The 17753-nt window shown below is 43.8% G+C and overlaps 1 protein-coding gene across 1 annotated transcript in view; it reads left to right on the top strand.

Moving 5' to 3' along the window:
• sema3b (sema domain, immunoglobulin domain (Ig), short basic domain, secreted, (semaphorin) 3B) overlaps positions 1 to 17753 on the top strand; it is a gene marked incomplete at both ends in the record, with an annotated part of 32476 nt that overhangs the window by 4776 nt on the left and 9947 nt on the right. Inside the window, 7 exons of the mRNA XM_080733171.1 lie at positions 7 to 164; positions 1772 to 1834; positions 14980 to 15099; positions 15289 to 15382; positions 15678 to 15797; positions 16249 to 16391; positions 16623 to 16737. Coding sequence (XP_080589297.1) covers positions 7 to 164; positions 1772 to 1834; positions 14980 to 15099; positions 15289 to 15382; positions 15678 to 15797; positions 16249 to 16391; positions 16623 to 16737 — 813 coding nt within the window. The remainder of the gene's footprint in view (positions 1 to 6; positions 165 to 1771; positions 1835 to 14979; positions 15100 to 15288; positions 15383 to 15677; positions 15798 to 16248; positions 16392 to 16622; positions 16738 to 17753) is intronic.

Here is a 17753-nt window from a genome sequence, read left to right as displayed (position 1 = left end):
TTCCAGAGCTGCAGCAGTTCCATGGAGTGCGGCGGTTCGAGCTGGACCGCTCGTGCTGCTTCAGCGCTCTGCTGCTGGACGAGGAGAGGGGCCGGCTCTTCGTGGGAGCCAGGAACTTCCTGCTCTCGCTCTCATTGGACAACATCGCAAAGCAGGAGCAGAAGGTTGGTCAAATCAAAACGGCTGACCAATCAGCTTAGTGGAGTTTGATGTTTGATGACCCCATGGAACCTGATCATAAACGAAGAGCACACAGTAAAATCCTCAGTGTTTCTTTTGTAACCCAGAGAGCATAGCTTACAGGTCCGTGTGGTTACATTTACACACTGATGCTGCGTTCACTCTAACGACAAAGTGACAAGCTACAAGAATTTTTCTTTTTTAAGATTTGTTTTGTTGGGCTTTTTGCCTTTATTGATACAAGTCATTTTCAATGGAAGCCAGCAACATGAAGCGTCAAATTGACATGGGACACTTCACTGCCTGACAAGCTACAAAAAGCTACAAAAAAGTTGAGCGGGCTTCAAATATTTTCAGCGCTGCAGTGGCGCGGTGAGCGAATTCTACTTGGCTTACTGTATAAAATCCCTGTGACGTGAATACATTGCCACTGAGAACGTTACTGTGTACCATTGTTGGGTGGCCTCACTTGAACGTACAGAAATGTATGAGAGTGAGAGGGATAATAAAAGAGTGTGAGTATGTGAAATATGTGGTTAATATAGACAGAGGTAGCGATAAGGAGGGCAAGAAAAGAGAAGGAATCTGGGAAGGAATGTTGAGGTGATTTCTATCTACAGTAACTGACAGACTTTGATGGACATTTTTACCATCCAATCAGCAAACGCGCACACACACACACACACACACGCACGCACGCACGCACGCACGCACGCACGCACGCACGCAAGCACGCACGCTCAGTAACATCTGTAACACAATACTTGTGTTACAGATATAGAATAGATATTTTCCCTCATCAAAGCGGGCTCTTTTTAACACTGAGACACGCTGGCACCTGACACATCACACTGGATTTGATATTGGCCTGACTTCAACCTGTTAGCAGAAATATGATCACACACTTGCATCCACACACACTGACTGATACACATAGACATGAAGCTCAGCGCCTTAAGTACATTATACTGACATGTTTGTACACAAGTATGGACTTGTGTTTGTGCGTGCGCGCGTGTGTGTGTCGTGACACACACACAACCATAAATGCATTTACAAAGTACACCCTGCAAACATAAACCTGCATCTGACAGTGTCTGCCCAGACTGAATTATGACTGTGGTGCGTCAGATTAGATTTGATAGAGCTGCTTGGTTTTCAGGTTTTTGGAGCGCTTTGATTTATGGTCAGGGAGTACTGGTCCTCCTGTTTTTTTCCGCTGGTTATGTGGATTTTAACTATGGTGTGTGTGGACACGTGGAGCAATGTGGTGTGCAAGTGTAGAAGCCATTAAAGGCTGAGGGGAGGAGAGGAGGCCAGGACAATGATGATGCAATGACGATGCAGCCTTATTGGCTCGCAGGAGAGAAGAATTAGAGGAGAGAGGGAGAGAGAAGTTTGATTCGTACAGAGGGAAGGACATCCATTGGCTGAGAGAAGAGTTGAGGTCTTACACAATGAATGTACACTTGGTTAGCTAGATCAAACGAGATCTTTCAACTTCTGAAAGTGGCTGAATGAAGCTATTATCACATGCTGTATAAAAATTATGGTCAGCATGGCCATCTGAACATTGACCTCTGTATTCCAGATATACTGGCCTGCCCCTGTTGACTGGAGGGAGGAATGCAACTGGGCTGGCAAGGACATCAATGTAAGTGGACCTGTTCTGTTCTGTTCTGTTCTGTTCTCTCCTCTTCTCTTTCTCTTCTCTCCTCTTCACATTTCTGTCATGAACTCCCACTCTGTGTATAGTATCCTTTAAGCCAGGGGTCTTCAACAGAGGGTCTGGGACCCCTAGGGGGTCCTCAGAGTTATTGCAGGGGGGCCGCCAAATCCTTGTGTTATAGGATAATTATTTTAAATGAACAATTGAACCCTCACATCCCTATACTCTGAGGAGAACTTAAGACAAAAATAGCAGATCAGCGCAAGGCGTTGAGAGCTTGTAGATCAGCCATTTTTGGCAAATAGGGTTGGTGTATCGGTAAAAAAGAGCAGAACAAGTACAGAGTGAAAGGTCAAGTTTACTAAGTATCGACGATTTATGATTTTAAATGGTTAAGTGTCAAACAGGGCTATGAATATATCTATTAAATCGATGAGAATCTCCATCACACATTTATACAATATGTAGAGGGGGTCCCTGCTACATCTCTCTCTCTGCTAAGGGGTCCTTGGCCTGAAAATGTTGAAGACCCCTGCTTTAAGCATCCTTTAAGCATCACTCATGCACTTCCCATCACTGGACTGGACATTTATTTTACATCACATCTGCCCACAGTTGAACAAACAGAAGCCTTTCCTGAGTGTGTGTCTGCGTGTGTGTGTGCGTGTGTGTGTGCGCGCGCGCGTGTGCGTGTTATTGAAGGTTTAACTGTCCACTCCTACTCAATACAGCACAATACAACTTTACAAGTCATTAATCATGGGACTTCTGCTCACAAGTGCTGAACACAAAGTATAAATATACTGTTAAGTAACACACACTCCTACACCTACAGGACAGCTCTGTTTTTAAAGCTGTTCTGTGGTCAGAACACTCCCTTCCTTTGTGACTGCATTGACAAGGCCTTTTCAAATAGAATGTAATGGGAAAAAGTGTCCTAGATTCACAGTGGGTAATTGTTAAAGTTAAAGACAGGTCATATACTTTATACACATATGCAGTTAAATCCACAGTGTTCATTTATTCATTTGTAACTCATGAGAGTACCAGTCAGACTCCCTAAATCAGGAGATAAGTGACCGTCAGGTCGCATACACAAACCTTAGAAGGCAATGGTAGCCAATCAAGAGGGAATATGGGAAATGGGACAGATCTATGTTGATGACAAGACTTTAGATATACTGTGTACTGCTTTGCGTGATTTTAGGGCAAAATCTGTAGGAGCAGTGAAATGTGTTTTGCAAGAATCGGCCTCATGGTGGCGCTAGAAAAGGGCCATGTGAGAAATGAGGGGTTTGGCAGCCAAGGAGTTTGTGTGCAAAGTTTGGCATGGATAGGGGCAACGGTGGAAGAGATATGAGTAGGGGAAAAGTGTGACGTGATGTGACATGACGTGACAGACTGACAGACAGACTGACTGACAGCTGGTGGAGGTTTTCATAGTAACTGCGACCTGACGGTTGCAATAATAGAAACTATACCATTGCCATCTGATAATGAGAATTAGTTGGGATATGAAGATAAGGTTGAAAATGGGTGTATATGGGGTGTTAATGTAACGCAGAGCATGTGAAATTGACCTGTGAGTGTTAAAGGAACTCTCTGGATTTGACTATTATCCACACTGTGTTGTTATAAAGAGTGATGTTGCATGGAGGATGGTCAGGTCAGGAGGTAAGGGTTTTATAAAGAGTGATGTTGCATGGAGGATGGTCAGGTCAGGAGGTAAGGGTTTTATAAAGAGTGATGTTGCATGGAGGATGGTCAGGTCAGGAGGTAAGGGTTTTATAAAGAGTGATGTTGCATGGAGGATGGTCAGGTCAGGAGGTAAGGGTTTTATAAAGAGTGATGTTGCATGGAGGATGGTCAGGTCAGGAGGTAAGGGTTTTATAAAGAGTGATGTTGCATGGAGGATGGTCAGGTCAGGAGGTAAGGGTTTTATAAAGAGTGATGTAGCATGGAGGATGGTCAGGTCAGGAGGTAAGGGTTTTATAAAGAGTGATGTAGCATGGAGGATGGTCAGGTCAGGAGGTAAGGGTTTTATAAAGAGTGATGTAGCATGGAGGATGGTCAGGTCAGGAGGTAAGGGTTTGGCTGCCCTTGGCTGACCTAAACTTAGAACCTATAGACCACCCAGCGCTATATTACACATAACCATCTATCGTGTGTGTGTGTGTGTGTGTGTGTGTGTGTGTGTGTGTGTGTGTGTGTGTGTGTGTGTGTGTGTGTGTGTGTGTGTGTGTGTGTGTGTGTATGTGTGTGTGTGTGTGTGTAAAACAAACCCCTCATCAGTGTGATTACACAGCTGTAATAGAGAGACAACGGCCTCCATTCATACATAGACTCCAGTTTCACCTGACCAGTAGCCTGCGTGTGTGTGTGTTCGTGTGTGTATGTGTGTGTGCGTGTCTGCGTGTCTGCGTGCGTGCGTGCGTGCGTGTGTGCGTGCACACGTGCTTGTGTTCAAGCCTGTGTGTTTTTCTGTGTGGGCGTTTGTCACAGACTGTGTTTTGTGTCAGTTTTAAAGAAGAAGTGACAGTTGAGATGGGGAGTGGTGAAGAGAATAAATGACTCCAGAGAGAGAGAGAGAGAGAGAGAGAGAGAGAGAGAGAGAGAGAGAGAGAGAGAGAGAGAGACAGAGAGAGAGAGAGAGAGAGACAGAGAGACAGAGAGAGAGAGAGAGAGAGAAATAAACACAGGAAGAGAAAGAGAGAGGATAACAGTAGAGTTAAGGGAATTGAAAAGTACCATGTTGTGTTGAGAGGTCTTGTCTCCAGGTGGGGTTCTGTTACCGCCTGTGTGTTCCTCTATATGTATGTATTGATAGCCACACACACGTCTCTAAAGTATTGTATACCTCAAGCTTTTTTTTAGCTCTGGTCTGGACCACTAGTATAGGTCCATTTCCAACAATCGTCAAGGAGCACGGCCAGTTGTCCGGAATTAAAATGAAGCAAACACGGAACTAAAAGTTCCTATGATTGGCCGCTAGTTGCGCTGTTCTGGTACCAAAAGCAACATGTTCTCCATAGGATTCCATTCATTTCCCCCGAACCTTTACATTTGATTTTCTTATCTTAATAAACATTGTCATAAATACTTTATGGTTCCTGTTGCTAGTTTAAAGCCTCGTTTCACCATGATATGCGTTTTGTGAAAATATGGTCCAATGTAAGTTATAATTGATGCTAAAGCAGGGTATGCTGTAGGAGGGGCTTCTTCGTGTGCTTTATTTTTGGCAAGCTCAAGACAATGTCCCATGTATCCCTTGCACGCGTGACCGCTGGCAGCCAATAGCATTCAGTTAGTTTTATTTTTCAGCACTTTCGGACAGTTCAATACAAATACAAGTCTGATATCCGTACATCTGAACATAGCATAGTATCAAAAGATAATAAATAAATATAGAAAAAGTTCAAGTTCAAGAGTTCATTTGACATGATAAAGTGTCCAAGGTGCCAAAAAAAGGAGTAGGGAGAAGCATACTGCTTATCGAGCCCTACCCCTGGCTCATTCTCATTCCTTGGGTGGTAGAAAATAATTATAGACTGTCAAATGTGTATTTATCAACTGGTAGTCTAAAGAAAATCTCACAAGCCAAAGTACTAATTTAGATTTTCTTCAGCTGTCAATCTAACAGCTGACATCCTCCATGTTCTGTGACTTCTACTTATACTCTGTGTCAGCATAAAATCTGTACTAAGTGATGCTATACATGGTCATTGCTAATTGTAATGCTGTTACTCTGTTCAACTTTTAGATTTTTGAATAAATCTTTGTCAATCCTTCATCCCTGTGGAACATTAATTTTTCCGCTATCACACCATGATGGCGACACCCATACAGGGGCAAAAAAAGCTTCATTTTCGCAGCATAGAAACCATTGGGTTCCCACCGTCCATATTTTTTACAGTGTATGGTTGCACCCCACTTCCTCACAACAGTACATATCATTGCTTTTAAAAGCATTTTTAACTAGTGAAAACTGCTATTTTCACTACTTTTGTGTGATACTCTTGTATGATGAAGTAGGGCATTAATTTATGAAGATACTGTATACTATAAAAAGTTGAAATACAGAGATACAAGGTATACTGTAACATTAATCTTTTTTCCACTCTTTGCCTATTAGTAGATTTGATGGACTTTGATGAATTTTTAAACATATTTTTATTAATACATTTAAGACAGTTGCAATCCTGGTGGTCTTTGGACCACCACCAGTTGAGAAACGGAGCTACTGACTATTATATCACACACACACGCATGCATGAACACACACACTGAGAACTTAGGTGACCTCACATTTGACCCTAATGTGTCTCGGCAGGAAAAGCCCTAAATCTTTCTCTCTCTCTGTCCGTCCCTCTCACAATCTTTTCTCTTTCTCTTCATGTCTCCGTTCATCGCTCTTTCCCCGTCCACCTTCATACCTTTCTCTCTTTCTCTTCCATTTCCTCTGTATCTCTCCTCTGTCTCCCTTTGTTTTGGATTTGTTTTCCTCTCTCTGTCACTGTATATCACTCCTCTCCTATACCCCACCTCTTCATCTCTCTCTCTCTCTCTCTCTCTCTCTCTCTCTCTCTCTCTCTCTCTCTCTCTCTCTCTCTGTTCTTCCCAGGCTCCTATACCTCATACCTCCTGTTGTTGGTTGTCTGTGAACCAGAAGTTTCTATTTTTACGACCCCTCCGGTCCATCCCTCTTCTTTCATTATTTGTGGCCTTCCGTCCCGTTCCACCCCTTTGTCAGTTTTTTTCCCCCTTTTTTTTATCGGGGAAAACAAAATGGCCGACCTCTTTTTAAGCCTTTCACAAGCTTTTTGTCTCATGAAAATAAAATGGAAAACACTGCACTCGACCTCTGACTCCCACTGTCGGAGAGGACCAGAATTCTGTCCAACTCTCTGCAACCCCCATGTCATCATCTCCATCTGTCTCACCTTCTCCATCTGTCTCACCTTCTCCATGTGTCTTCAACTTGTCTCCCTCTGTCTCTTTTCCAGTATTTCTCACTGTCCCAGTTATGTCTCTCTCCCTTTCTCCATAATGCTGTTGAAGGGTCATAAACAGCAATTCACCTTATTTAGGCTGTTCTATAAGAAACAACTCTTTCTTTTCACACTTGCTGTAAGCACTATAAACATTCAACACACTGACCTGAGAACTGTGCATGCATTCACTCACTCAGATGTGTATTACTTCTGCTCGCAAACACACCACGGCTAATAAACACCTCATAATCTAGACATACTACAGACACAAGTTCACGGACGCATGCACACACACACACACACACACACACACACACACACACACACACACACACACACACACACACACACACACACACACACACACACACACACACACACACACACACACACACACACACACATCACCTCATAACATTCAAATGGCGGCTCATGTGCACAAAGACGCACACAGACCACAAATAAGGCCTCATAACATACACACATAGACCTTTATGCAAACGCAGACATACACATAAACACTCTGCTAGTAAACACACTTAACAATAGAGCCAGACACTCTGACTGCATCGCTCTGCAGGGGGACTGGTTAGTCTATAGCAGGGGTCTTCAACGTTTTCAGGCCAAGGACCCCTTAGCTGAGAGAGAGATGAAGCAGGGACCCCCCACAACACCTTTTCAGAGATTCCATATAGTTTCATCGTTTGACAGCACAATCATCAGTGTATTTTGGATTCATGTCAATTTGTGTTTTCAGAGATTTAACCGCTTGAACCGTCAATACTTAATAAACTTGACCTTTCCCTCTGTACTTATTCTGCTCTTTTTCCCCTCTACACCAAACCTCTTTGCCGAGGCGTTATGAGCTTGTAGATCTGCTATTTTTGACTAAAGTTCTCAGAATATGCACGCTAGGGTTCAAGTGGTTAATACCAGTAAGACTCCCTAATCGGGAGATAAGCGACCGTAGGTCACATATCTCCACAAATAGGGCAAAAATGTTGTTTTCCAAAATCTTCCTGAGCCATGTTGATGACATGAGTGTAGACATACTGTGTAGTGATTTTCGTGATTTTAGGGCAACATCTGTAGGAGCAGTGTCCAAAAATGTGTTTTTAAAAATCGGCCTCATGGTGGCGCTAGAAGAGGGCCATGTAAGAAATGAGGGGTGGGGTCTCCGCGGCGCCGAGGCGGACGAATAGGTACCGGCCCCGGCTCTCCCGGTCGCTCCTAGCCCAAGTTACGGCATTTTATGTGCGCTGCAGTGGCAGGGGGTCCTCCACTGGGGGCGCCAGCACTTTTGCATCCGTTCTGGAGCACCAGCAGTTGGTGGTCCCCGGGAATTCCCCGTGAGCAGCCCCGTTGGGGTGGTCATTTTTGCACATTTGGTCATTTTTTACATCTGGGGGTCCCCCAGGGACCTGGGGGTCCCTGGAGCTCCGGGGGTCCTTGGAGGTTGTAGTTTGGCAGGCAAGGAGTGTGTGTGCCAAATCTGGCATGGATCGGGCCAACGGTGGCCGAGATATGAGCAGGGCAAAAGTGTGACGTGTGAGGTGTGACTGACGGACGCACGGACACCTCGAGCAGCTTTCTGTAGTAAGATGCGACCTACGGTCGCAATAAAAAAGGAGAAAAAAAGTTTCTATCACACAAAGATTTGGAGGACCTCCTGTAGTAACTCTGACCCTCTGTTGAAGACCCTTTGTCTATAGCTTGGACCAAAGCTCAATCATCTCATAAAGACATTACCAATCCATTTAAGCGATTCATGAACTGCTGCTGTGTCATGGACTGTTGTGAGTGGCATTGTTTTTTCAATCCTAGAACATGTCTCAATATGATCTCTCGTAACCGTTGGTAACCACTCTTGCAAAATTGCTGTGATTTCTAACCTTGGCATGAGATGAAACCTTATGTGGCACATATAATTAGTTATTATTATATTATATCAGACACCCATACATTACATACAAATTCAAAATACAATTTACATTTTAATGTACAATTTAACTACTTTAACCATAGCAAAACACACCTTCGGCAAAAGTTGATCTATTTAGACAATGTGTTGCTAGCTATTTGCAGCGAAAATATTTCTTGTGGACGGAAAATAGGAACGGATCAATTACAGAGCCCTGGGGGACCCCAGTCAACTAAGGTTTTAAGTGGGTAACGAATGCCCTTCAGTTATTTCCTTCTTGAAAATTACCCAAGGAAATCCAATCTTCCTTGACAAATTGTTTTCTCTTACGATATTTGGCCAAACTTTTGGCATTCAACCACTTTGGCCAAAGAGGGGTCGCGAATCAATCATTATGTCAGGCAAAGATCCAGGCAGTTTCATTCTTCTGTACAAAGGCAGTGATCAAAGGCATTCCTTGGCTATTACAGAGAGCGGCCTGGTGTGTCTAATGGCTGCTACCATACTGGGTACTACTGTGTACTACTGTTCACTGTGGATGGAGTTAATAATCTGTCATTTTGAACATAATTACTCATTAACTTTATTAAACGAATTTCCTGGCCACTCACGTTCTTACAGTAGGTATACTGATTAGATCCTCACTGTTAATTTAACTCTTGAGAGTGTACAACATACAAATTTAACCGAATGGACCCGGAACGGTCCATTTGGTTACATTTGTACACTCTCAGAGTTACAAAGGGATAACAACACTGATGATTTTACTGTGCAATGTTGTACACAGTATACAGTAGGTAATTCTCTCCATGTTTCTGCCCCTCTGTCTGTCCCACCAGCTCCATCTCTTTCTCTCTTGCCCCCGTCCATGTCTGTTATCATAGTCTCCCTTTCCCTCTCTTTTTCTCTCTCGCTGTCAAGCGCTGAGCCTCTCACACACCCGTGCACACATGTATGCATATAGCACTCAGCCCACATGTAGATGTGTGCACTCAACACACGCACGCACACACACGCATGCACGCACGCACGCACGCACGCACGCACGCACGCACGCACGCACACACACACACACACACACACACACACACACACACACACACACACACACACACACACACACACACACACACAGAGGTCCATTGTCTGTAGGCCCTGTCAGTCAGGCAGTCAGTTTATCAGACTGTTACATGCACGGTCCGAGCGTAGAACGCTGAGAGAGAGAGACCGAGAGAGGGAGTCCATCTCTCTCTCTCTCTCTCTCTCTCTGATAGAAAATGAGGATGACTGAAACAAATAATGTATTATGTAATATGTATTATGGATGGTATATCTTTCACGTGAACCATTCCACATAATATGTGCTCTTTGACAACTTCTTTTGTGTTTAGTGTCGCAAGTGTTTGCCCCCAATGCCAAAATGACAGGCATTGATTTTTGATTGAAGACTTCATTGACTTGAGTAATTCATTTCTTGCTTTCCAAAATATCCCCAGAACTAGGATCCTGCAGCATTCACTTTGGAGTGGTATTTCAATATACATATATATATATACATTATATAAATTTCTTTTTTGTGATTTGATTGGGTGAAGGCCCTTTAAGTGTCAAATTTCACCCTGACTGTGCAGTCAGGCCAAAGCCCAGCTTTGCGGGATGGACATACGGCCAACATACATGCACACAAAGCTAGATGTTGGAGCGGTTAGCGCCGCTCAAAAAGGAAGAAACAAGGAAGGGACTTAACCCATTTGCTGGTCCAGACATGAAAGGGTTAAATGTCCAGCGTGCCGGCCACCTGCTCCGTCCGCGGCCAGTCTCTTATTTTGAAGGCCGGAAGTAGATCGAGCTCACAATTCCTACTTGACGATCTTTACGATTCACCCGGAAGTAGTTCTGGTCCAGATGTAAACAGGACTGGAAGATGGATCCCTTTATACTTTTGCTATTTTAGCGAGAATCCAATGCCATCCTTGGCATCAAAAGTGTTTTTTGACGATAAAGATGAGAAAGACCTTTGGCTTCCATGTTATGGGATCACTATTGTGTGCACGTGGATGCGCGATGATGATGAATCGGCGAGTCCACCCGTGCCAGCACTTTTCAACGGACGGTACATAGCCATTGCCAGCTTTACTGTATATACAGTAAATAGCCCGCGACATCGCGGGATCGGCACTCTAGATACCTTTTAATATTTCACAAGTATTCGTGGGATCGGCTACAAATGAGACCAGACCATCAAAGTGGATTCCAGGTACTCCCTAGGTTCCTTTAGGGGGGGTCTAAATTGACCCTTACAAGTCTGTAAATTTTAAAAAGTTTGATAGAGCCTTGAACCTCAGTCAACATTGTATAGGGGTTTACGTTTTTAAAGAAGAACAACATTTATATAAGTTTTATATAAGTTATATATATAAGTTTTATATACGTTTTATTATTATATAGTAGAAACATATAGCATAAAAGCCAAAAACCCAGGGAACAGGAGGGGTGGGTAATAGTGTCATGGTCACAGCCTGCAAAATGCTCCCTCTCAGTGCTGCTTGAACTAATGAGATACTGGCTGGTCAAAGGGTGACTGGTGAACCCATTAACACACACGCACACATGCACACACACACACACACACACACACACACTCACACACACGCACACACACAGCTGCGCGCGCACGTGTGTCATCATTCACACAATTGACCTCCTTTCTCCTCCTCCTTCCTCATGCACATCATCTGTCCTATGTCTTTTGAAGCTATTTAAAGCTTTTTAACTTCTTTGTATAATGTCTTTTCCCTTCCCTTCCCTTCCCTTCTCTGCCTCCCTCCCTCCTTCCCTCCATCTCTCTTTTTCATCCTTTTGTCACATCAAAGAGATAGCTGAGTCAGGTCACTACCCTGCTGATGGCCTCACCTTCCTGTGTGCGCACTCGTACACACACTAACACATGTACACAAAGACACACACACACACACACACACACACACACACACACACACACACACACACACACACACACACACACACACACACACACACACACACACACATGTACACAAAGACAGACTAGATTGGCCGACAAGTAAACACAAAGTCACACATGTGCAAACATGCTCACACACACACACACACACACACACACACACACACACACACACACACACACACACACACACACACACACACACACACACACACACACACACACACACACACACACACACATACTGGGGTTCTGTGTGCGCTCAATCTGCCTGGACAAACAGAGGTCTCTTCTGTGTTTGTCAACTGCTTAATTGGCACTTCGATTTGCCTAACACCATCACAGACACACACTAACACACGCACGTGCACGCACACACGCACGCACGCGCACACACACACACACACACACACACACACACACACACACACACACACACACACACACACACTTAAACAGTCACACCCCAATGCTAACCCCTGATGGCTTTCAAAGGCTGAAAGGCAGGCCTTTGTTCTATTACGAAGAAGGGTATGGTGTGTGTGCATGCGTATGTTTGTGTGTATGTGTGTGTGTGAGAGAGGGGGGCACAGGAAAGGCAGACAGACTCTCTGTATACCCAAAACACACATAAGCACGCACGTGCACGCACACGCGCACGCATGCACGCATCACACACACACACACACACACACACACACACACACACACACACACACACACACACACACACACACACACACACACACACACACAGTGATTTGATATCCCAATCTGCAGTTAAACAGTCAGGGGTCAGACATGTTTCTCTATTACCCTGCCCTCCAGTGGTCCCTGGGGGTCCAGCATGGTGAAACCTGATCAGTGGAAAGACAGATGTTACAAGGAGCCAAGGGTAAGACAGGGAGGGAGCAACGACAGTTAGAGTAGGGCAGGGGGGCAGACAGGCAGGTGGACAAATGTCTGGAAGGACAGTGTCAGACAAACTGTACTACTGTACTGTTGATGCTTTGATGTTTGAATTATGTTAGACACTAAATATTTGGACGATCATATTATTTAAAACCGACTGTCTATTTTAATGCATGTACTGTACATGCTCCTCGTATGTCCATGAAACAACTCACTTTGATATTCTATTATGTGCTACATCACTGAGCAGCAGGGGTCGGAGGGATTGAAAGGGTTGTTTTCATGTTACTTGTCATTTGCTTTGTATTTTATTTATTTTATTTCTTCTTTCTTGATTTTGCTTTAACAGAAAATTGTAACACGGACAACATGTTAATCTTGTATTACTTAATAATATGTTGGCAATAAAACATATTTGACCAAAAATAAATGATGTTAGACACAGATAGAGGAGAGAGGAGAAGGTCAGAGAGAATGATGGAGCAAGATAGATGATGGATGAGAGTGAAAGAATCATCAGGGCGGATCTAAGGTGTACAGAGAGAGAGATTGACATGATGACTTGAAATGTGCAAGAGAGAGAGAGAGAGAGAGAGAGAGAGAGAGAGAGAGAGAGAGAGAGAGAGAGAGAGAGAGAGAGAGAGAGTGGGCTTGTGTAGAGGCGGGAGAGGTAGGAGGGAGAACAGTAGTACACCATGAGACAGACATACAGAAGTGTAGGTGCACCTTGTAGATTTCAGGCAGACAGACAGCACAGAGACAGACACATGTTGATGGTTTGACAGCCAGCCGTCTGGAGAGGAAAGGAGAGAACTCACAGGAGATGGACAGAGAGCTGTAAGGAGAGAATGAGTGGTCCAGTCGTACAGTACACAGCACACCCCTCCACCACCAATCCCTGGAGGTCTGCTAGGCTGTAATCGGAGTCTGAGATGGACAGATGTGTCGGGGGGTCAAGAGACTGGTTGGGGTCTGGTTTTGTGTATGTGTGTGTGGTTGGGGGGGGGGGGGGGGGGGGGTGCATCAGCGATGCGGATCAGTGGTGATACTGAACAGAACTGAGCTCTTCTCGTCTCTTCTCTTTTGATGGATAAAATATTAAAAACATATTTTTATCGTGCATTTAACACAGGTACAATATATACTTTAAACATTCCCCCATGTGTGGTCCATGGACCACTGATTGAGAAACAGTATTGTAGACTCAAGACGCCAGCTGACCTGGCATTGTATGACATTTTTTTTTTTACGAGTACAGCCTGTGCCTATGATGACAATGTGTATAAATATAGTTTGATCTCTCTTTCGGAGGGAACTACTTCTCCCATGAGCTCATGCAATAAATGTGTGTGTCTGAGTCCTTACGCCTGAGTGTGATTGATCCACAATTCAGTACCAATACTCACGCTTTTGGACTGTGCCAAAGCGTAAGTATTGCGCCAACATTGGAGCAAATACGAAATGAAACAAAAGACTAAAATAAATCACATAATATACAGGGGAAAAGTAACAGAGGTCACAGATAAAAGACCCAAAACAAATGATAACAGAATGTAAGACAAGAGAGATCCAAGAGAGAAATCAGGACAAAACGGGAACCTTTCTGAAACAGGTGTATGTTTTAGGAGTTATTTAAAAGACGATACAGAATCAGCTCATCGGGTAGCCTCAGGTAGGGCATTCCAGAGCCGAGCAGCTTTGGACAGCAAAAGCTGCTACACACACGTAAGCAATGTGTGTACAGGGGGGACAAAGAGGCCATCACAACACTGCGTTGGAGCCGGTGGGAGTGTTGTGGATGTGGACTCTATGGTGTTGTCATAGAAAAGCTGGCAGAGATGAGCGATGTGAGGAATGCACATCATTACACAAGAGAGAGGAAGTGATAAAGTCAACACATGGACACTCCTCCTAATGAAGATTGGAATCGCTAGAGGGAGAATGACACTGTTGACATTGTGTGTGCGCGTGTTTGTGTTGAGCATGTGTGTGAGTGAGAGCATGCATTTTTCTTACATTTTCTCATAGACCTTTAGTAGCTCTGTGCTACTGTATACTGCGTGTCAGCATTATGACATAATAGATAACACAGAGCTGCTGTACACTAGCCCTGCTGGAGCAGGTCAGGTCAGGTCAGATCATGAACATGACCAATTAATACGTTTGGACGTTTGGAGACCGCAAAATCTCAGCCTGCACACCAGTCAAATCCAGAGTGTACAAGGTTTCTGTTTCTTTGTTTTTGTTTGTGTTATTGTTTGTTTATCTCTATGGAAATAGTGCGTCTTTGATAACCAAAGTCTGCCTTGTTCTTGTGCTTCAGAGCGACTGCGTGAACTATGTGAAGATTGTCCACCACTACAACCGTACACACCTGTACGCCTGTGGCACCGGGGCCTTCCACCCCACCTGTGCTTTCGTCGAGGTGGGACAGAAGATGGAGGTAAGAACGAGAGACATGCACCTGTACTGTATAACCAGTGGTGGGAAAAGTATTCAATTGTTTCACTTAAAATTATACTTCATTTTGCCCGGGACCCCCAGGAACAATGTTTTAGGACCCCTGGGGGTCCCCGGACACTACTTTGAGAGTACTGTACTGAGTCTGCATCCTCTGTTCCCTGCCTTCTAGGACCATGTGTTCAGGATTGACCCCTCCAAGGTGGAGGACGGGAAGGGGAAGAGCCCGTATGACCCACGCCACCCTGCAGCCTCCGTACTCATTGGTCAGTCCCCTTCACCCTGCGCTACCCATGTACACTTTCAATGTGGTTACTTTCTATAAGTCATTCATTGACAGATGAAATTTTGGCCATTCAGAAATTCTCTACAGTAGATTTTTTGTCACCTCATGTGTAATATACTATAGTATTAAACAAAAAATGGCACAAAAATAAGTTCAAAGGCCATTGAATCTTCAAGGAATTTAACTGGGGTTTAATTTTGATTTCTTGAAATGAGAAGAAACAGAACAACAGAAATGTTTTGATTGGAACTGTACATACGCTCTCCGTTTCCTAGGTGATGAGTTGTATGCGGGCGTGGCTACAGACCTGATGGGGCGGGACTTCACCATCTTTAGAAGTCTGGGACGGCGCCCTTCCATACGCACTGAACAACATGACTCACGCTGGCTCAATGGTATGTACAGTATGTGTGTTGAGTTGACTTTTGCCTGATCTGAAAAAGGGCTTATTGTTTGGATTTGATCAACTCCACTTGGTTTCACTCATCAGGTTTGATCCTGTGTGGCGAATGTTGCGTGTTGAATGCTGTGCATTGTTGTAATTTATGTTACTTGTACGGTACCTGTTGTCAGCGGGTACTACTGTATGTGAGAGATTTGTGGAATTTATAGATTTTATAGATAGATGCTTTATGTTTTTAGTTGCAAAACAAATTATAATTGCAGGAAAATAAAGATTTTTGTTTGTGTGTGCAGTGCATGTGTTTACCTTTGTCTTGTATGCATTATACACATGCACTTACAGTATGTCTGGTTGAATATGTCCTCAGAATACAGTATGTGCAGTAGAGTCTAGACAACTAGTATATTATTTAGAGTCTTTATTTCTCCCCCTTTCTCTTGCAGAACCAAAGTTTGTGGGATCTTTCTGGGTTCCTGAGAGCGAGAACCCAGATGATGACAAGATATTCTTCTTCTTCAGAGAGACTGCAGTAGAAGCCCAGGGTCTGGGCAAGTCTACCTACTCCCGCATAGGACAGCTATGCAGGGTGAGACGTGAGAGACATGTCACTGATATACAGGATGAAATTAGCTTTGGAAAGCCCTCGATGGATGCAGATTGGAGATGCTATTTTTGTAAAAAGCATACTGTGAAATGTATTACTTATAGAAGATAAATAGTGTCTGCATTGCTCTACACAAAGGTTTATATAATAATAATAAAAACGAATTCATCATTTCATTTTCAACTATAATAATATTTCCTTTCTGTTAACCAGAATGACATGGGCGGTCAACGTAGCCTGGTCAACAAGTGGACGACCTTCCTCAAAACCCGTCTGATCTGCTCTGTACCAGGAGCTGATGGCAGCGACACATACTTTGACGAGCTACGTAAGTTCACATTACAATGGGATAGAATATAACATTGCTGAGCAACAGTTGTTACCCTGCTATGGATTTGGTATATTACACACTGTAAAATGATTGAGTGAAACATTAAACTCTGTGTTCTGAATAAGAGAGCTACAGTATATTTCACCAACAGTGAAATATAAATGTTAACAAAGGTCCTGACTCCTGAGGCAGGAATACATTTCTCAAAGGCAGATGAGCGATGACATTTCAGCAGCCTGCGTTCTTGTAGTTAGTCTAACAAGCATAATTAATCTAAAAACATGGTTTGAATGATCTATTCATGTCTGTCCATTAGTTTTTTTCTAGATTAAGCACAACTAAGGTCCAATTTCTTTACCTCAGGGTGTTTTCAGAGTGCAGCTAAGAAATATATTAACCCTCTGAAAGCCTTCTTGATGGGGCAGCAGTAGTACTGGAGTTAAGGTGGTTGCACACTGCTGCGTTTTTCGGGCCGAATATCGGAGTGAATTTCGGAGCACGCAAATAAAAAAATCAACCTCACGTTATGTCAGTCACGTTTGCACACTGCCGTCCGTTTCGCGCACCACTCGGTCCCTTGCTCTCTCTATCTCTCTCTCTCTCCTTGCCCTGAAAAACGCATTTCGCAACGAAAAACGCAGCAGTGTGCAACCAGCTTTAGAGTGGCCGCCTGGGGAACCAGACGGTTCCCGTTTGATCCCCAGTTTCTCTGTGTCGAAACACACTGACTGAATAATGCACATTCTAAAGTACTGTACTTTGGATAAGGCCGCCATAGAAATGTGGTACATTTACCATTTCAATAGCGTAACAAAGGCTAAAGGACAAAGAATATTAGATAAGTAGTCTGTTCCACACCTTACATCTGCCCTATGTGGAAAAACTAATAACCTAATTTGTCTGAATCTTCTATAGCTACGTGTATTTAGTTTAGTTTAGTTTAGTTTGTGACATTTCCCTCAATTGGACTTTGAACTTTATGACCCACAGTGGTTCCGGGTCTTGCACTTGAC

This window comes from Nannobrachium achirus (genome assembly GCF_963921795.1).
Source record: "Nannobrachium achirus genome assembly, chromosome: 9".
Taxonomy (NCBI): Eukaryota; Metazoa; Chordata; class Actinopteri; order Myctophiformes; family Myctophidae; genus Nannobrachium; species Nannobrachium achirus.
This window is presented reverse-complemented; position numbering and strand designations above follow the sequence as displayed.